Raw genomic sequence first — 21,883 nt, 5'->3', positions numbered from 1 at the left:
CAGCGGCGAAGCGTGGAGCTGACCTGTGTCAGCTCCTTCCTTCAGCCGCATGTGTCAGCGAGAGAGAAGCGCAGAGAGCGGCGAGGGAGCGGAGGAGAAGGTAAGTTTAATGTGGAGGTGGAACGTGAATCTGGGGGCAGATGAAAGAGAGGACGGAATGACACTGGGGCAGATGAAGGAGGGGACGGCATGACACTGTGGGGACATGAATCTGGGGGGACATGAATCTGGGGGCAGAGATGTGGGGACATGAATCTAGGGGCAGAGATGGAAGGGGGACATGAAACTGGGGGCAAATGAAGGGTGTATATGAAACTGGGGGAGAGATAGAGGGGGGACATATAATTTACGGGTGACTGTAGGAGGATTATACTGTGTGCGGGCACATGAAAAATTAACAAGTGGGCGGAGTCAACACAAAAGTGGGAGGGGCTAAATTTGCTGCGGCGCGCTAAGTGCGCCACACATTTTGTCCCTCTTTTAGTTCTTCAAATGTTGGGAGGTATGGAGATGGGGGGGACATGAATCTGGGGGCAGAGATGGAGGGGACATGAATCTGGGGGCAGAGATGGAGGGGACATGAATCTGGGGGCAGAGATGGAGGGGACATGAATCTGGGGGCAGATGAAGGGTGTATATGAAGCTAGGGGAGAGACGGAGGGGGACATATAATTTACGGGTGACTGTAGGAGGATTATACAGTGTGCGGGCAAATGGAAAATTAATGAGTGGGCGGAGTCAACATAACAGTGGGTGGGGCTAAATTTCCCGCGGTGCGCAAAGCAAAAATGGCGGGGGGGGGGGGCCCAGACACTTAGGCTGTATGGGGCCCCAAAATTCCTGATGGCGGCCCTGTACACAGTAAACAGAGGAGAATCTGCTCCACATGAACAGCCCCAGTATCATGCAGGACATACGTAGAGAAACACTGACATGGGCTGGAAAGTGCTTTGGTTGTTATAGAAAGCTCATATTTAGATCCAACTTCAGCTTAAACCCATGTTTCCCTCACTGCTCCCAATTACTCCCTCCCCATCCTCTCCTTAGACTTCTCCAGATTTGTAATCTGAATCATGTGACCTGAGGAGCATCTTGAGACGCATATGGCAAAGGAAGGAAAAGAAGAGAACCTGATAGTAGGAGATAGAAGCATTATAATACAACATTTCTTAGAACTGCCTGTATTTATTTATGAAAAGGTTATTAAAAATGTACTGGCAATATGACCCCAGAGTATAATGAGCAGAGGGCCAGGGGAAGGGATAAAAAATAAAAAAAAACAGTCTTACTCACCTCTCCCTGGCTCCGCTGCAGGTCTTCCATTGTCTTCTGGATGTCAGCATTCACATCAGAGACTACTGAGGCCTGTGATTTGGCTGAGGCTCATGAAGTCTCTAGGCCAGAAGAGGCCTGAAGTCTGACACCGGAGCTCGGGAAAGATGAGTAAGATTGTTTATGTCTAATCACTTTCTCTGGTCTTTGGTTTATTATACTAAAGAGACCCCAGAGACACACCATGGCCATTGGATTCCTGCACACCCTCATAATTTGCACCTCCAGAATTACCGCTAGATCCTAGAATGTCTTCCTCCTCTACTTGCAAATAATGCTTACTGTTCTTATCCAGTTCATCAAAAAGAGGAGGAAGACTACTCTGACTAGAAGAACTGAATTTCTCAGCAGGTGCCGCATGACCATCACAGATCTGTGTCTAAGAAGATAAAGGAGTTATGGTTGGCAGTCCAAAATAGCTTTGCGATAAATGACTTGTTATGGAGGAGGAACACACAGAAACCTGACTCAAGATCACATCACATTGGATGTAATTTCTCCTGTGAGATGAGACAGCTAAGTAATCAAAATCTTCATCTTCATTCTCAGGAAGTACAACAATCCTGCAACTACTGGCGATGCCACCAAGATCAGAAGCAATGTTGCTGTTGCCACCCATATTCTTATTATTAGTAATTACATGAGTGTTTCCACTTCCCCCCTCCTTTTGCCTGTTCCCTGACCTGTTTTTTTTTAAAATTGGTGCAGGCTGTAAGACTTTATATACCAACAACAACAAAAAGATTCTTAAAGGAATAATTTTTCAGACTAGCACACTGCATCACACTGTGTATTGGATAAGAGCAGAAAAAAAAAAAAAGGATACATAACGGGGTTTTTTCAGATTAGTAGAAGCTGAATCAGTGTTTTGCTGTTAGAACAGCAGTTTCTATGTATTAAAGGGATCCTATCATACAAACGCTTTTTTTTCTGACTAACACGTCAGAATAGCCTTAACGCTGGGTTCACACCTGCGTTCAATGTGTCCGTACTATGGTTTCCGTCTTCTGCATGGCAGAAGACGGAAACCATAGATCGGGTCCGGCCGTGCGCGGCGGAGAGCGCAAAACGCTCACTGCCGCACACGGCCGGACAGCTTTCTCACCCATTCAAATGAATGGGTGAGAAAGTCTCCTGCAGGCTTCCGTCTCCTGCATCTGTTTTATGCAGGAAACGGAAACCTGCAATAAGGAAAGAAGAACGCAGATGTGAACGAGCCCTGAGAAAGACTATTCTTCTCCTACTTTTCGTTGTCTTCTCCGCGCCGCCGTTCTCCTGAAATCTTGGTTTTTGTCGGTATGTATATTACTTCTCTCGCAGCATTTTCTCGTGGCCTCTGGGCATGCGCAGTCTGCTCTGCCCGAGGCCTGAGATCTAGAAGTCTGAAACCTGTGCCGGAAGAAGAGGTTGAAGAGGACGTTGCTGACGAATATGGAGGCGGTGCTGGAGAGAGTTCTCTCGCAGCATTGGGAACGCCCCCAGTGCTGTTTGTGCACTGTGGCCCACCCCCAGTGCTGCGAAAGAGCTCATTTGCATAACGACAAGAACCGGGATTACAGGGGAACGTCGGCGCGGAGAAGACAACGAAAGGTAGGAAAAGAATAGCGTTTCTTAAGGCTATTCCTATGTGTTACTCTGAAAAAAAAGCGTTTGTATGATAGGATCCCTTTAAAAAAAAAAAAAAGTAAACTCTTACCCAAAGAAACCCTGAACAAAAGATTTTTCAATAACAGGACTGACGGTCACACAGCAGAGATTCTCCCTCACTTTTAGCTACAATTTCTATCACTAATCTAATTCATCCAAAGCAAATTGGCATATTTGGGTTGAATCCGGCTCATAACAAGTCGGTTCACCCATCTCTACTTCAGAGTAAGAGAGAGTAATGGAGCAGAATCTCCAATCTTCTACATATTGTGTCTATTGTTGACCTCCTAGTAGCGAGTCTCCACCCACCAGCTCAGGGATGATTGAGGATTAGGGATAATCCTTATGTAATGACTCATGGTAGGTTTCCTATAAAAGTCATGTAAAAGAGTGGTACGCAGTAAGAAGGCAGCTTGTATTTTAAACAAGGTGTAGCCTTGACCCATATATCAGACTTACCTATAACAACTGGTTTGACACCTATTTTATTCATAGTTCCAATGGCAGTCTGTAAGGAATCTTCCGGTAATATCTCCGCAAAGAGGTACCCCATATACCAGGCACCCACCGAGGCACATATCAGGCCCACCACCTTCACTGTATCTGTACAACAAAGAAGACAACAAGGTTAGGGTCATGCATCTTATCCAGGGGTCCACATCACATAGCAGCATATCAAGGTCAATGTTTGGGGGCCCTTGGAGAGAGGGCCCCACCTGTGGCTGGTCTCATGCTCTAGTGGCTGGCTACGATCTATATAGGACTCTCATCTTCAAAGGTCATCACAGTAGTGGAGGGGGAAAAAGTTCTTATGACACGGTTGCAAAGCTACGGCCACAAAACAGTCAGAGCAAGATTCCTAGCCATGTGTACACTTGCAATTATTCTTATGCAGTCTTCTTGCAACTTTTTCTCGTCTTTTTGTCCCCAATTTTTTAGTGGTAATGGACTGGTAAAAGTTGTACATGTCTGACAGACGACTAATGGCATTTTTTAGGAATTTTTTAAATTTTCTATGTCACCATCTATAAAAAAAAAAAAAAGTTCTATATGATGAAATTTTCACTCGGACCACTAAGCTTAATAATAAACTGATACTTATCAATTCTGTAGGGGTTTTCTTTACAGTAGTCCCCTCATTTACATTACAGACAGGATTACTATGGAAGATAACACCTCTATAGATAACACCACTGACCCATGATTACATCCACTACTGACTATAGATGATATCACAGCTATCTCCTCTCCTCCTTGCACAGAGTATGTCTAGAAAACTCTCCCATAGATCTCAATGAGTCGGCTCCAGACTACTGCTGCCTATGGCCATGATTGAGCTCTAAGGCAGATCGCTAAATGCTGTTAACAGAGTAGAGGGGAAGCTCAGACAAGATGGCCGCCCCCGTAATCATGGACAGAATATAGCATAAAAAACCTACAATCAGAAAATAAAAACACATTAGAAAAAAAAAGTGATATAAATGATACCACACAAAAGAAAAAAGTAACAACCAGCGGCACCACTGTTCCCAGAATATATCCTTGGTTTATAACCTCAGAAAACAGGGCAAGACAATGGTAATATGAACAGCAAAAATCGCTGTTCACGAGCACTATTAGGAGGGGAGGGGGTGTTCCTCCTCGCTCACACTGTACAGCGCGATAGGTGCTGTTGTGCAGAAGGACGTTCCTGACAGACTGTCAGAAACGCTCTTCTGACTGTGAAGAGCTATCACAATTTGCAGTATACGCAATCCTATGTCCGTGTGAGCGGTTTTACATAGGGAGAACTATTAGACCCCTTTATATTAGATTTAGAGAGCATTTTACGTCCATTTCTACTGGAAAGGCTTCTCCACGTTTAGTGGGGCATATTAGAGCGGCACATGGAGGTAGAGCAGAATGTTTGTCATTTATGGGGTTACTGCAGATTAAGCCGTTACCCCATGGGGGTGATAGAGGTCGTAAGCTTTTACAGGAGGAGGCCAAAATTATTATACAAACTGCAGCTACTGGAGCAATAGGTCTCAATGATAAGGTAGATTGGAGTATTTTTTTTGTAAAATCAAGATATACTGTATTAGAACATGTTCACATTACAAGGGAGTGTTATTTAGGTGCGGTCATCAAATAAGCTGATGTGACAAAAAAATGAATTAAGAAGCTTGTGCTGCTTTCCGTTTATTCTTAGGTAAAAATTCTTAGCCGTACTATAGGGATGGTGGAAAAAAATCTAGTTCCATGTAGCTCAATGTCTGGTTAGAAATGAGTTTCCATTCAGGTCCGCGCTGTAAGAGCGCCACTCCAACAGGATATGAACATTGGAATAAGCCTGGAGAAGGTTTCCATTCAGGTTCGCCTGTAGGGGCGTGGCCTAAAAGGATTCGGCTGGATCCTCCCCTTCTCTCTCGTCTTCCTCCTGCGTCACCGCCGACACCTTTGCAGTTGACTCTGCCAGTGAGACACTAGTAGAGCCAACTGCGCATGCTGGCTCTTGAAGTTCAATGCAGGAGTGGCCTCCCAAAAATGGCCGCCAGCCGGCATTCGCACTCGGCGTCGGAGGAAGACGACAGAGCCAAGGGGAGGATCCAGCCGAAGATACAGTCCTATGAAAAAGTTTGGGCACCCCTATTAATCTTAATCATTTTTAGTTCTAAATATTTTGGTGTTTATAACAGCCATTTCAGTTTGATATATCTAATAACTGATGGACACAGTAATATTTCAGGATTGAAATGAGGTTTATTGTACTAACAGAAAATGTGCAATATGCATTAAACCAAAATTTGACCGGTGCAAAAGTATGGGCACCTCAACAGAAAAGTGACATTAATATTTAGTAGATCCTCCTTTTGCAAAGATAACAGCCTCTAGTCGCTTCCTGTAGCTTTTAATCAGTTCCTGGATCCTGGATAAAGGTATTTTGGACAAACAATTCAAGTTCAGTTAAGTTAGATGGTCGCCGAGCATGGACAGCCCGCTTCAAATCATCCCACAGATGTTCAATGATATTCAGGTCTGGGGACTGGGATGGCCATTCCAGAACATTGTAATTGTTCCTCTGCATGAATGCCTGAGGATTTGGAGCGGTGTTTTGGATCATTGTCTTGCTGAAATATCCATCCCCGGCGTAACTTCAACTTCGTCACTGATTCTTGAACATTATTCTCAAGAATCTGCTGATACTGAGTGGAATCCATGCGACCCTCAACTTTAACAAGATTCCCGATGCCGGCATTGGCCACACAGCCCCAAAGCATGATGGAACCTCCACCAAATTTTACAGTGGGTAGCATGTGTTTTTCTTGGAATGCTGTTTCTTTTTGGACGCCATGCATAACGCCTTTTTTTTTTTTATAACCAAACAACTCAATTTTTGTTTCCAAAATGAAGCTGCCTTGTCCAAATGTGCTTTTGCATACCTCAGGCAACTCTATTTGTGGCGTACGTGCAGAAACGGCTTCTTTCTCATCACTCTCCCATACAGCTTCTATTTGTGCAAAGTGCGCTGTATAGTTGACCGATGCACAGTGACACCATCTGCAGCAAGATGATGCTGCAGCTCTTTGGAGGTGGTCTGTGGATTGTCCTTGACTGTTCTCACCATTCTTCTTCTCTGCCTTTCTGATATTTTTCTTGGCCTGCCACTTCTGGGCTTAACAAGAACTGTCCCTGTGGTCTTCCATTTCCTTACTATGTTCCTCACAGTGGAAACTGACAGGTTAAATCTCTGAGACAACGTTTTGTATCCTTCCCCTGAACAACTATGTTGAACAATCTTTGTTTTCAGATCATTTGAGAGCGGGCTGTCCATGTTCGGCGACCATCAAACTTAACTGAACTTGAATTGTTTTGTAGAAAGAAATGGTCCAAAATACCTTCATCCAGGATCCAGGAACTGATTAAAAAGCTACAGGAAGCGACTAGAGGCTGTTATCTTTGCAAAAGGAGGATCTACTAAATATTAATGTCACTTTTCTGTTGAGGTGCCCATATTTTTGCACCGGTCAAATTTTGGTTTAATGCATATTGCACATTTTCTGTTAGTACAATAAACCTCATTTCAATCCTGAAATATTACTGTGTCCATCAGTTATTAGATATATCAAACTGAAATGGCTGTTGCAAACACCAAAATATTTAGAACTAAAAATGATTAAGATTAATAGGGGTGCCCAAACTTTTTCATAGGACTGTAGAGGTGTCACAGGATCATGTTCTCGAGGAGCAGTGGGCCCGCCCCCATCGCTGTGAGAGAACTAATTTGCATACCGATAAAAACCGGTATTTCTAAGGAACGGCGCGGCGGAGATCACATCTAAAGGTAAGAGACGAATAACCTTTCTAAAGACTATTCTGATGTATGTTCCATAAAAAATAGGTTTTAATGGTAGAATCCCTTTAAAGCTCCAAAATAAAATACCGATAAGAATCCTGTTATGGTGAAACTAAAGAAAATAGAACAATTATATGTAAAACTGTGTTGCCTTGTCCTCTGTCGTATATAAAACATGATGTTTTTAACCTTTGTGATGCTGTAACGGATATGAGGTGTGTGTGACATTAATTAGTTGTCGGCACAATGGTGATTGGACTACACGGGTTTATAAACCCGAAGGATGTTTAATGTAGTTGTAGCAGCCTGAAGAAGTGCAGCATGCACAAAACGGACGTTGCTTCGCTTTATTGATAAATGTTACCAATCTTCCTGTCATGTGCATACAGTTTTAAAGAAATGGAATAAAGAGCTGTGTTTTTTAAGAAATGGCTATGGTGAGTGCCCTGTTTTTCAATCTTTTGTACTTTTGATATAAGTGATAGATTTCACTACCTGGTTTTAATAAATATGTTTTAAAAAAATAGAGCTACATTGCCTTTAAGAATGTCTAGAGAAGGAGCGTGGCTACGAGGAGTCAGACTATTCACCAGACTTATAAAAGTCATGTATATGAGGTTGTAAGCCCTCGGCCTGTTGGCACGCTGTAACCATAAATCCGTCTTTCAACAGGAAGTGTGTGCACAAGAGCCAAATAGAAGGCTTGTGAACTTCCATAAAGAAGGTCTCCAAGGTTGGCCGTCTATACATAGCATGGTGAATGGTTGGGTGACTCTGTACACAAGGTCTGCAGCATATAAATCTGTTATGTACACAGACACGGCCAGATCTTTCAGAATATTATAACAATAGTAATCCATGACGTACGCAGCTCTGTACACTACAGCTGGAGGCTGAGATATGGCGCTCCTCATTCAGAACACATGCTCTATATGGGGTTGTAGGATGGGCGCCATTACGACACTCCAAACCTTACAATACAGATGTATTACCTCCCCCTATCATGGCACTCACGGGGTAATGAAAGCTGAGATATGAGGTGCTGTATGGTGGGATCCTAATACTGTAGAGCTTGCAACATGAAAGGAACATTGTGGTGATCCCCAAGTACCAAAATGGCAGTTCTGCAAGGAGAAGGGAAGGCTTTAGGGCTCGTTCAAATGGGGAAAAATGGTCAGGATTTTGATGCGGTATCTGCGTCAAAATCCTGCTAAAAAAAAAAACAAAAAAAAACGCCTCCCATTGAAATCAATGGGAGCCGGTTATCTCCTTTTTCCAGAGCCTAATCCGGAGAGGAAAGCCGCGACTGTCAATGGTTGCAGCTAGCCTCAGCAGGCGCCTTTTGGTCAGGATTCTGTTGCGGCTTCCTGTGTCAAAATCCAGACCAAAAAAACTCATGTGTGAACTAGCCCTTAGAGGTATATATGTTGTGCTATAGACATATACATTATCTCTCTTGGGTGTCATGTCACAAGTTGTCAGACTCAGATCATCGGGGCTGTGGAGGTCTGGCACTGCACCAATCCTACAAGTCCTTGAAGTCACTAGTGACCAAGACGTGCCCTCTGTTTTACAAGTAGGACAACCATGGTGGAAGTTGGACACTTACCGGTATGTTTTTAAGTTTTGAACAGGGTCGGCGTTGCTTGTAGTTCTGCTTTTACTGTTTCTGTACCCTCTTTTAGATTTTTTATGTAATTCCAAGTAGGTAGTCAAAGGGGCAAGATTTATCCAAATTTGCATTACTATGCAGGGGCGGGGATTAAACGGGACCATGACTGGGATCATAATGTTGCAAAGTATGAAAGCAGATTACGAGACAAAAAAATTATACAACAGTGACCCCCAACATAAGGCTCAACTCCGAATGGACCACCCACTAAGGTAACAACTGCAGAAAAGTAACAAAAAACTATAGAGAATGGGGGAGATTGGTCAGATGGTAAAAATGTGAAGTTTATATTGCCTTGACATAATCCGGGGCAGTGATATACCAAATTTCCTGACACAAACTAAAGATATTGTAAGCGTATGGCCGGCAAAATAATGGAGGGGATGTACATCTCGCCCAGACTACTCAGGTGGGCAAGATGAGAGAAAGTCCAGGGATGACTTCTTCTCAGCAGACAGCTTTTGTCTGCTCAGCATTTTGTTACATGCTCAGTATTGGGCTGGATTTTTTAGGAATGGCAGGTAGGATTGGCAGTGGGACCTGTCATTCCACACCCCTCCAGTCCACACATTGGGGATGTTTCTGCAGCGTGTCAGCTACTGTGGATTGTCCTCATCAGTGAGGTTTAAAAGGTCAGCTCCAGCAGCAAGACTTTGGACAGAGCTGGACTGCAGGGCCAGCTGGAAGGTCACACTGTGGGAGCTGTGTCTTGTATCCTTCAATTTTGCTATTGAATCTGCTATTCTAGGTGAGGTAACCTATTTATGTGTTTAGTTAGAGTCTACCCGGGCAGGTATTTATTTTGTATTGTTTTTTTTTTCCTTTTTTTGTTGCTGCACTGTTTCTTGTGGAGTAAAAATAAAACTACCTTTTTGGACTAAAAATCTGTATTGTGTGTCTATCTATGCCACCCCACCCAGCAACCTCAGACCCTGACAATATATAATGACCTTTATAACATAGAGAGACATTGACTACTTTACCAACAGACTCATTGACTATTTAGCCTTGATATTTGCAGGATACAGTAGGTGGAAACAAAAACAGCAAAGAGTCTGCGGCACCTATAGAATGGGGTGACTCTCGGAGTCACACAGATGTCTAGACCTCTTCTTCCTCTGCTCCTCTCCGTCTCATATTGGATTATTGAAAAGTAAGTGGGAAACTGCAGCTGCATCTCCCTCCTCCTCCCTATTTTTTATTTTTTTATTTACAATTTTACACTAGAAGGGTATTTTGTGGACTAGGGAGGTTTATGAGCATGCAGAACAAAAGCAAAACTAGGGCCTTCCTTCTAACTCTTCATGACGATCCCCATACCTATCGTCTTCAAGATTGGTGGGTGCGCTCCAGTGTGGGCCCAAATTAATGGGCCTAGTCCGGAGGGATTGTCTTGATGCGGACACGCCACGGCAATTTCCGCCGCGGCGTCTGCCTCAAGAAAGGGCAACTCGCTTCTGTTTTCCATGAGCGGGTAAAAAAAACCTCGCGGATAAAAGATCGCTAGTAGAGATGAGCGAGTAGTATTCAATTGAGTAGGTATTCGATCGAATATTACGATATTTGAAATACTCGTACTCGATCGAGTACTACTCGCTATTCGAATGGAAAAGTTTGATGCAGAACCAGCATTGATTGGCTGAATGCTATACAGTCGGCCAATCAACGCTGGTTCTTCTCCTACCTTTAGAAGTCTTCTCCGTGCAGCTTCCCCGCGGCGTCTTCCGGCTCTGAATTCACTCCGCCAGGCATCGGCCTGGGCAGAGCCGACTGCGCATGCCCGTACTACATTTTCTTGTAGTTCGGGCATGCACAGTCGGCTCTACCCAGGCCCGATGCCTGGCAGAGTGAATTCAGAGCCGGAAGATGCCGCGGGGACGCTGCACGGAGAAGACTTCTCGGAGGATCCAGCCCCACCCTCACTCGTGGACTTGGCAAGTATAATTTGATCGAATGTTGCCTACCCCTGAAACGAGCACTTTCCCCCCATAGACTATAATAGGATTCGATATTCAATTCGAGTAGTCGAATATTGAACGGCTACTCAAAACGAATATTGAACATTTTACTGTTCGCTCATCTCTAATCGCTAGTGGTCTACATAGACCTTTATTGTGGATTTTGAGGTGGATTCCGCGCCAAAATCCACCCCCTCTTGCCCCATGTGAACTAGCCACAAGTTAAACCCCAAATATCACCTACTGAAAACAATGGACCTGTGCCCCATAGTGCAAATTATTTTCTATCTATATTTTTGTAAGTCATTGTAGCAAATAAAAAAAAATTGGGTTCATCAGTGGACTAGAAAAGAACCAGAAGGAACTTTTTACAGTCTACGGGAAAATCTATATAATAACTTAAACCCTAATTTATTTTAGTCACTCGAGCAAAGGTGAACACTTTTACAATGGATATTTCCATCGATGACAAAGTCAGCAGATTCCAAAGTCTGCCCTCACATCTTATAATTATCTAACCAGTTTTTCAAGAGTGAAAATTAAGTCTGATCCCGATCGCGCCCAACATTTTCTAGATTTTTTGTTTTTGTTTTACCAGACAGAGTAAGTGCATTGTGTACTTTGGATTACTAGGCGTGTACATACCATTGTACTGGCTATGAGGCTGCAATGGGGCCCTCGGGAAGTGAAGACCACCCATGATTGGTTGCATCTCCTTTGTGACCGGGAGGCCAGTGGTCTTGCAGGACACATTCCTCTTAAATCCCAGAATACCCCTTTAAGGGTTTGGTCCTGCCATGACTCTGAATTGTTTGAGGACTGAGTAGGCAAAAAGGGAACTAATGTAGAGCGTTTCATGTACCAGGTGCTACTGGTTTATGTTGGCTTTACACGCTGGCACTCGGCCTATGCCTAAGACTATTAGGCATAGGTGGAGAGTGGAAGGGTAAATAAATTATGTACAGCCAAGGTGTCGTCTGTCTCAGCTTATTTTCAATAAACCGGATTAACCGTGCATAAAAGATGTCTTCAATATAAAGTAGGATCAAACATTCATTAACATAAGGAAGCAAGCAGGTAGGCTTTATAGTCTTAGGTACAAGACTACAGATGGGACACCTACCCGGAAACCCTCAGCCTGGGACATCACACTATGCCCTCATAGGGCTCAATTCTAGGAAACAGGTAACATCCATGAATTTACACTGAGTGTGGACTGTCGTGAATTTAAAGGGTCCCGTCACCTAAAATATTTTTACAGAAATCTGCTGAACCTCCCTACCTTTATCTGCCCTCTGCAAAATGTGAATTAAAGGTGTTGTAAAGGATCATGTCTTCAATGGTGCCACAATTATTTGTTGGTTGAGTCTGGTATTGCAGTCCACGTTTTTCTGAATCTGTACGACCCCTTTAAGGGCCATGTTTATTTTCATAAACATTTTTTTTTTGCTCAAAAAATCTCCTACTGTTTTGTATCTAAATTTCCTGGGCAGTTCTAAGTGTCTCCATGAGAAAAGACTACAGTAGCTCATTTGTGGTCTGTTACCGTGATGATATGAAAATCTATAGGAGCTGTAGACATTTTTTAAGTTTATTTACAAATTCTGTGTAGTAAGCTGCCCAGTACTTCCATAGTGATAATGGGTCCCTATATGAAGTCCTGTGCCCAAAAAATAGCGGCAGTCACAGTACCCCTATAACAGTGACCATCACGGTACTCCAAAAGAAGTGACTACAGTGACAACCACAAGGGCACTACAAAAGCCACCTCCTCCATGTTACTGTACCCTTTTCAGAGCTAGATGAGGGTTCCTCTTCCAGTCCCTGTTCTCGTTAAGTTTTATTACTAGAGATGAGCGAGTAGTGAAATATTCAAGATTCAATATTTGTTTCGAGAAGAGCCCCAATATTCGACTACTCGATCGAATATCGAATCCCATTATAGTCTATGGGAAAAAATACTTGTTTCAGGGGAAACCACTATTCGACTAAAGGAGAGTCACCAAGTCCACGAGTAGCAGGAGGAGAGTGTTTAGGAGGAGCGCTGTGCAGCTAAAGTGCATGGACCCCATAGACTATAACGGTCCGTGTGCTTGCAGTGCAGGGCCCTTACTCGTCCTGCAGAACCAGCATTGATTGGCCGAATGCTATAGCATTCAGCCAATCAACGCTGGTTCTGCAGCAGGCTCGTCCTTGCTAGTCGGGAATGCTGGCAGCTTGCGATTATGCAGGATCTGACTTTTTGAGCATTGATTGGCCGAATGCTGTACACTGTATAGCATTCTGCCAATCAACGCTAGTCAACGCATTCCTATGAGAAAAAGTCAGCTCCCACATAACCGCAAGCTGCCAGATCTCCCGACTAGCAAAGATGAGCCTGCTGCAGAACCAGCGTTGATTTGCCAAATGCTGTACACTGTATAGCATTCGGCCAATCAACGCTGGTTCTGAATCGAATCTTTACTGCGAATAGCGAGTAGTATTCGAACGAGTACGAGTATTTCGAATACCGTTATATTCTATCGAATACCTACTCGATCAAATACTACTCCCTCATCTCTATTTATTACTAATATCCACCTCGGTCCCTTGAAGCCCCATTTATTACTTTTGCAAAGGACATCAAGGGAGGCCGCAGTTCTCATTCCCTGCAGCTGCTCTCCGATCCCCCCTACTCGGGCCACAGCCCCATTGAAAACAGTGGAGTCGGTCATTTGACCAAAAGTCAGAAAGGCAAAAGGATAAGAGTTATGGCCCCCCAACTGCCTTTTGGGCAACCGGGTGCATATTAGTAATAAAGCTTACCCGATAACCCCTTTAAGCTGACCATACTCATTAGATGTATGTCGGCCAAACCTGCAATTGCAGGCGAACCAGCCCACCACATGTATACGTGGTCCTCCTGACTCTCTCTGACAGCTGATACCACAGGTGCCCCCTTACAGGTCTCCAGTACTTATGGTGGAAAAATAGAACAAAATAAAACCGTGTTGTTCCCTTCAATCGTCACAAGAATAATTACAGCTAAAACAAACAGAGGGATCAGTCAGATGGGAAAATAATAGTAAAGGGAGGTGCGAGGAGCCGCCCATAGACAGGATACAGGGCGGACCTCACAATGTAATATTAATAAAACTGGATTTTCAGGTTCTGCGGCATACCTTGCCCTATACATGATAGATAGATAGATAGATAGATAGATAGATAGATAGATAGATGTAACACCCTGATTATGTGATCCCATAGTACCTGTTTCATACCTACAGATCCAGTAACTCCATACACCTGCAATATGGAATATACAAGCTAGGGAACACAACTGCAAAAATATTCATACCCTAGAAAGGGCAAAAGCAAAGTTGTAAAAGTGGGTATGAATGACAGGGCCGTGTCTACGGTATGTACGGTGCTGAGAATAGTGTTGTGCATCATTCCTTGTATTGTGCTATGTACGGTGCTATGTACGGTGCTATGTATGGTTCTGTGTACAGTGTAAGTATGGTGTTGTGTACTGTTCCTTGTATTGTTGCTATGTACAGTACTACGAATAGTGCTGAGTATGGTTCTCTGTACTGTGCCATGTATGGTACCATGTACAGTTCTGAGTATGGTATTGTGTACAGTGCTTGGTATGGAGCTGTGTATGGTACCATGTACAGTGCTGAGTATGGTGTTGTGTTCCATTCCTTGTACGGTGCTATGTACAGTACTATGAATGGTGCTGTGTATGGTTCTCTGTACGATGCTATGTATGGTGCCTTGTACAGTCCTATGTAGGGTGCTATGTACAGTGCTGAGTATGCTGTTGTGTCCCATGTCTTGTACAATACTATGTACGGTGTTGTGTATAGTGCTTGGTATGGAGCTGTGTATGGTACTATGCACAGTGCTGAGTATGGTGTTGTGTACCGTTCTTTGTATGGTCTTATGTACAGTACTATGAATGGTGCTGTGTACCATTCCTTGTGCGTTGCTATGTACGGTGTTATGTACAATACTATGTACGGTGCTGTGTATGGTGCCTTGTACGGTCCTATATACAGTGCTATGTACGGTGCTGAGTATGGTGATGTGTACCATTCCTTGTATGGTCTTATGTACAGTACTATATACGGTGCTATGTACGGTGTTGTGTACCGTTCCTTGTACGATCCTATGTACAGTGCTATGTATGGTGCTATGTACGGTGCTGAGTATGGCGTTGTGTACCGTTCCTTGTACAGTACTATGCACAGTGCTATGTATGGTCCTATTTACAATACTATGTAGAGTGCTGAGTATGGTGTGTACCATTCCTTGTACGGTCCCATTTACAGTACTATGTACGGTGCAGTGTATGGTGTTATGTATGGTGCTGTGTACGGTACTATGTACAGTGCTGAGTATGGTGTCGTATACTGTTCCTTTTAAGGGCCTATGTACGGTCCTATGTATGGTCCTATGTACGGTGCTGTGTACGGTCCTATGTACAGTCCTGTGTACGGTGCCTTGTACGGTCCTATGTACGGTCCTATGTACGTTGCTGTGTACGGTGCCTTGTACGGTCCTATGTACGGTCCTATGTACGTTGCTGTGTACGGTGCCTTGTACGGTCCTATGTACAGTCCTGTGTACGGTGCTGTGTACAGTCCTATGTACGTTGCTGTGTACGGTGCCTTGTACGGTCCTATGTACAGTCCTGTGTACTGTGCTGTGTACAGTCCTATGTACGGTGCTGTGTACAGTTCTATGTACGGTCCTATGTACGGTGCCTTGTACGGTCCTATGTACGTTGCTGTGTACGGTGCCTTGTACGGTCCTATGTACGGTGCTGTGTAAGGTCCTGTGTACGGTGCTGTGTAAGGTCCTATGTACGGTCCTATGTACGGTGCTGTGTAGGCCAATCCACTGACTAACTCCCGCCCTGCCTTTGACTCCTTCAGAGCTGACAGCCATGGTCAGACAGACGCAGTAAAGCTCCTCTAAGACTACGTTCACTTGGCAGAATTTGACTCTGATTCTGAGTTGGATTCGCCCTGAATTTGCCTCCCATTGTTTTCCAATATAAAACAACTAAACGTCCTGCTCGATAAGCACAAAGATACAGAACACCGATAGCGGAGTCTGGAGAGATTTCTACAAACTTCTAAGACTACCGGCACTTCAAAGAAAAGGCTGGAACCGTCCCGTCTGATCAGGTTAGTATGGCGACAATGGCTGGCCCCCTAGGAGTTAACAGGATCCGCAGGAGTGACATGGGGCAGCTGTAATTCCTGCTTATGTGTCTCCTCACCCCGGGGCACAAGGTTTCCACACCCTGTACGTGTGAATAGGCCTCAATTCTGGATGCTCTGGTTTCCTGTCACTAAACAAACAAAACCCCTTTGTATTGGGGTCAGCGCGTCGTTCCGGCAATGTCTCACAAAGTTCTTAAATGGTGGAAAAACGTTTCCAGAGAGTCCAAAGAATTATTAGATTATGTTCTTCAACATGCCAAAGTTGCCTCTTATTAGCGGAAAAGGGGACATTTCACCCCAAAATCTAGTCTTTCTTGGTGTGTAGAAAAAGTTAGGTTACAACTAGAGATGAGCGAACACTATTCGAAACAGCCGTTCCGAATAGCACGCTCCCATAGAAATGAATGGAAGCGGCCGGCACGCAGACTTTGCCGCTTAACCCCCCACGTGCTGGCTACGTCCATTCATTTCTATGGGAGCGTGCTATTCGAAACGGCTGTTTCGAATAGTGTTCGCTCATCTCTAGTTACAACTAATATGGCCGCCATTATGGGGTAGTCAAATAGCTGTATTTAGAGCACGTGCCAACTCTTACTAACAGTTCTGAAGACTTCCTGAAAATGGAGAGGCGTTAAAAACACCCAGCAGAGTCTTCTGGAGACCAAATACACTTATAATACACTTTCTTTATTTAGGACAGTCTGTTTTGGGTTCTCTACATTAGAGGGGTCTGGTCTGAGGTCTATTAAAAGGGCGTCTGGTCTGGGATCTGAGGTTCGTATTAACGGAGAGTCTGGTCTACATTCTTTATTTGGATGAATCTGTCTTGGTCTCCATATTTAGGAAGGGTCTGGGGTCTTTATTTTGAGAGTCTGTTTTGGGTTCTATACTAAGGAGGGGTCTCATCTGGGACCCGTATTAATAAGAAGTCTGATGTGCGGTATTTATTTTGAGGGAATCTGAGCTTGGATATGGATTAATGGGGAGTCTGGTCTCCGTTCTTTATTTGGAGGAGTCTGTCTTGTTTTCTATACTTAGGAGGGGTCTGGGGGTCTTTATTTTGAGGGAGTCTTGGCAGGGGACTGTATTAATGGGGAGTTTGATATGGGGTCTTTATTTTGCATGTGGCTCAACATGACCTGCACATTTGCACTTGAGAAAGAGCCTGGGTTGGCCCAAAACGCGTCGTGCTGCTTTATCTTCTTCAATAAAAATACTCCACATTGGATATTCCGGTTCTTGTATCATTTCATCACCAGGGAGCGCAGATCTTCATCTGGTTCTTGTTCTCTACTTATTTTGAGTCTGGGCTGGGTCCATATTCAGGGGAAATCTGGTCAAAGTGTATTGTTTGGATGAGTCTGTCTTGGGTTCCACACTTAAGAGAGGTCTGGGGTCTCTTTTAAGAGGCAATCTCTCCATTCACCTCTATGGGACTTCTGAGAATGGGGGAGCAGGGAGGTTTGGCTATTCCTGACTAGTTCGGTAGAAGTTATATCCATCTTGGCACAGTGTCAAGATTAGACTAACTGCTGCTAAGTCCCGGTCCCTACGGTGGGACTTCTGGAAACAGAGAGGCGATACTGCTCTTAGCCGTTTCCGAAAGCCCCATAAAAGTTCTGAGAAAGGTTGCTGCTATTCACTGTTTCCGTAAATCCCATAGTGGTCATTCTGAGACCCTCCATCACCAAGCGTCCAACCAATTCGCTGATTGTAGAGGCCACGACCTCCAATATATACCAGGCACGTGTAGTGGCTGTGTCATGACATCATAGAGAAGGGGTCACAACGTTCCCCTGAGCCCTGAGGCCTGTTCAGTCAGCAGGGGTGCCATGAGTCTGACTATTTCATCTTAATTTAGGTCCTTAAAGGGGTTATCCTTCATACCGATGACCTATCCACAAGGCTATACACTAGCAGCATGCGGCACCCGGAGACTGCTAGGACAGATGATGCGTGCGGGGTCTGGGTGTCAGACATTGGCAGATCCCTTAAAGACGGTCCTGTTAGGGTTGAGCCGATCTTGAGATTTCAGGATCGATTTTAAAATCTGATTTCCGATCATTTTCCAGCCGATCTCAATCGTGAAATTTACTCGATCGCCGATCGGGATCCGATCTTTCCCGAGCGCTCAAACCCTAGATCCTATCCATCGTAAGAAAGTTTGATTTTGGGGCTGGACAACCCTTCTAATTGTCATGACTTGTCTATGCAGAGGATCTGGATCTCTGTATCAGGAAAACTGAACTATAGCCACTAGAAAGAAACAATATGCAATGAATCGCCGCAGATTGTTGAATGAAGAAGAAATACAATGGTGTTCAAGAGTGACCGTTGGCTGTTAAGTGAAAACTGAGCTGCAGACCTGGCACAGTATCAGCGGGCGTCTGATTGTACATGTGGTGCGCCCTCGGCCCATCTGATAACCTCTGGGTGAATAAGCAGCTCCACTGCCTTTATTGCTCCACAGACTGACGCAGATCTTACAGTATAAGGAAGCCGCGCCAAGGAAAATGCCTGGACACCTGTTTTCCTCATTTTTCTTCCATTACTCTCTCTTTGAGCCATGAACGTACTTCTATACAGAAATGACCTGGATCCAGAGTCAGCTGTGGACATACAGGATCCATTAATAATTGTATAACCATGCTTTGCACTGCAGCCTTGCTTGTTCACATAAGCTTCTGTGTAAGTAGAAGATTCAGTTTAGTTGGACTTTATATCTCTTTGTAATTATTAGGATTATAGTGATAGTTATATGTATAGGGTCAGAGGAGTCCTAAAGCGTCATGGTCCTTAATTCTGGAACAATCGCTGCAGCATCGTGGATTGATCCTCCATCTGATAGACACGTTCCACCGCACTCCAGAACAAGGATGTGTCAAGGCAGCGGGAACATCAAGAGAAGAATCGACGGCTCATTGGAAGGATTCCAAGGCCCAACAGCTGAGGGGGCACTTACTTCTGTTGTGAGCGTGTGCCTGAAGATATCACTAACGCTAGACCTACTGATATTACTACTGCAAGATTCACCGAGATCACTACCTGTATATACCCTGATACCACTGCCTCTATATACACTGATACCACTACCTGTATATACACTGATACCACTACCTGTGTATACACTGATACCACTACCTGTATATACACTGATACCACTACCTGTATATACCCTGATACCACTACCTGTATACACCCTGATACCACTACCTGTATATACACTGATACCACTGCCGCTATATACACTGATACCACTACCTGTATATACACTGATACCACTACCTGTATATACACTGATACCACTACCTGTATGTACCCTGATACCACTACCTGTATATACACTGATACCACTACCTGTATATACTGTACCCTGATACCACTACCTGTATATACACTGATACCACTACCTCTATATACACTATGACTACTGTTAGATGATGACCACTGACACACAGATATGACTACTCCTAGTCTGCGGCCACTATCAGGATCATTCTTGTCTCTCTGGGGTGAACTTCATTCATGGTCTTGTAATTATATCATACATGGTAGAGTATGTACAGTCTATATATCACACACGATGTAATGTATGTACAGTTTATATATCATACGTGATATATAGTATGTACAGTACATATGATGTATAATATGTACAGTCCATACATCACATGATTTATAGTAGTACAGTCCAAATATCACACATGATGTACAGTATATACAGTCCATAGCTCATACATGATCAAACGTGGTGTATATAGTAGTACAGTATATAGAGCATTCATTATGTCCATTATGTCCAACATGTTATGTTCATTATGTACAGTCCATATATCACACATGATGTATAATATATACGGTCCATATATCACACATGGTATATGTCTATTTCACAGTACACACAAGTTACACTATATTCAGTACATACAGCGCAGTCATTGTGCATAGAACATTCCCGCAGGATTATTCCTAGGGGGTCACTTACTTGTGGACAGGAACCTGTAGTTGACCATGGCTGTGGCCTCAGGTGAGCAGTCAGTGAGTGCAGGATTGCTGGGTGCACATGCTCAGTAGGTGCTGTCAGCTTTTCTTCCTCCACACCCTGGAGTGACAGGTCTGACCGGCGATACAGGTGTCACCTCCGCCCCAGTGTCCTACCTGCTGAGGGAGAGGGCGGTACTACATAGTGGTGACTGATGTAGCAGAGCTGAATGTGTATCGTATCACCATGTAACACACTGGATTCTGCTACATGTGTATGACAATGTGGTGAAGCAGGAAGCAGACTAGTAGCACTCACCAAGATGTAGCAGAGCTGAATGTATGACAATGTGGTGCAGCAGGAAGCAGACTAGTAGCACTCACCTAGATGTAGCAGAGCTGAATGTAGGACAATGTGGTGCAGCAGGAAGCAGACTAGTAGCACTCATCAAGATGTAGCAGAGCTGAATGTAGGACAATGTGGTGCAGCAGGAAGCAGACTAGTAGCACTCACCTAGATGTAGCAGAGCTGAATGTAGGACAATGTGGTGCAGCAGGAAGCAGACTAGTAGCACTCATCAAGATGTAGCAGAGCTGAATGTAGGACAATGTGGTGCAGCAGGAAGCAGACTAGTAGCACTCATCAAGATGTAGCAGAGCTGAATGTAGGACAATGTGGTGCAGCAGGAAGCAGACTAGTAGCACCGACCAAGATGTAGCAGAGCTGAATGTAGGACAATGTGGTGCAGCAGGAAGCAGACTAGTAGCACTCACCAAGATGTAGCAGAGCTGAATGTAGGACAATGTGGTGCAGCAGGAAGCAGACTAGTAGCACCGACCAAGATGTAGCAGAGCTGAATGTAGGACAATGTGGTGCAGCAGGAAGCAGACTAGTAGCACCGACCAAGATGTAGCAGAGCTGAATGTAGGACAATGTGGTGCAGCAGGAAGCAGACTAGTAGCACTCACCTAGATGTAGCAGAGCTGAATGTAGGACAATGTGGTGCAGCAGGAAGCAGACTAGTAGCACCGACCAAGATGTAGCAGAGCTGAATGTAGGACAATGTGGTGCAGCAGGAAGCAGACTAGTAGCACCGACCAAGATGTAGCAGAGCTGAATGTAGGACAATGTGGTGCAGCAGGAAGCAGACTAGTAGCACTCACCTAGATGTAGCAGAGCTGAGTGTAGGACAATGTGGTGCAGCAGGAAGCAGACTAGTAGCACTCACCTAGATGTAGCAGAGCTGAGTGTGCTGACTGGGTATGATCTGTGATGTAGCAGTGCCGGAAACAGCTACAACAATGGTTCAGGGTAATCGGCGCCCTACAGCATTATTCAGACAGTCAGGATGGGAGAAGCTCTGATGCAGTTTATGGTATTATTTTATTAGTGTATACAGCATACATTTTTCCAATGCAGTTTTTATGCTGTTTTTCGGTGCATCCAACCTGTCTGAATTTACCCTTAGGAAAACAGATTTCCCCAGAACCAGATTCATGTAGCAGAGGTGACACGGGGATATTAAAGGGATAGTCTGGTAAATTAAAGGGGTATTCCCATGTACATAATCATATCTATATTTGTAGATAATTAAAAGTTAAACATTTTTGCAAATATAAGTAATTAAAAATTCTGCAGTTTTAAAGATTTTCTCTAACTTTCTTAGTGGTGACTACTAGTGGTGAAACTTTCTGTGGTCTGGGACTTGTCAGGAACCCAGCTATGATTTTCTTATTGTAC

At 44.2% G+C, this 21,883-nt stretch overlaps 1 protein-coding gene across 1 annotated transcript in view; it reads right to left on the bottom strand.

The window, feature by feature from the left end:
• Positions 1–20,252, bottom strand: part of FAM3B (FAM3 metabolism regulating signaling molecule B) — a 34,793-nt gene extending 14,541 nt beyond the window's left edge. The window contains exons 1-2 of the mRNA XM_075263545.1: positions 20,147–20,252; positions 3,439–3,582 (exon numbers count right to left, since the gene is read on the bottom strand). Coding sequence (XP_075119646.1) covers positions 3,439–3,582; positions 20,147–20,174 — 172 coding nt within the window. The 5' untranslated portion in view covers positions 20,175–20,252. The remainder of the gene's footprint in view (positions 1–3,438; positions 3,583–20,146) is intronic.
• Positions 20,253–21,883: the final 1,631 nt, after the last annotated feature.

This window comes from Leptodactylus fuscus, chromosome 2 (genome assembly GCF_031893055.1).
Source record: "Leptodactylus fuscus isolate aLepFus1 chromosome 2, aLepFus1.hap2, whole genome shotgun sequence".
Taxonomy (NCBI): domain Eukaryota; kingdom Metazoa; phylum Chordata; class Amphibia; order Anura; family Leptodactylidae; genus Leptodactylus; species Leptodactylus fuscus.
The sequence above is the reverse complement of the archived record's forward strand: the minus strand, read 5'-3'. Positions and strand labels throughout refer to the sequence as shown.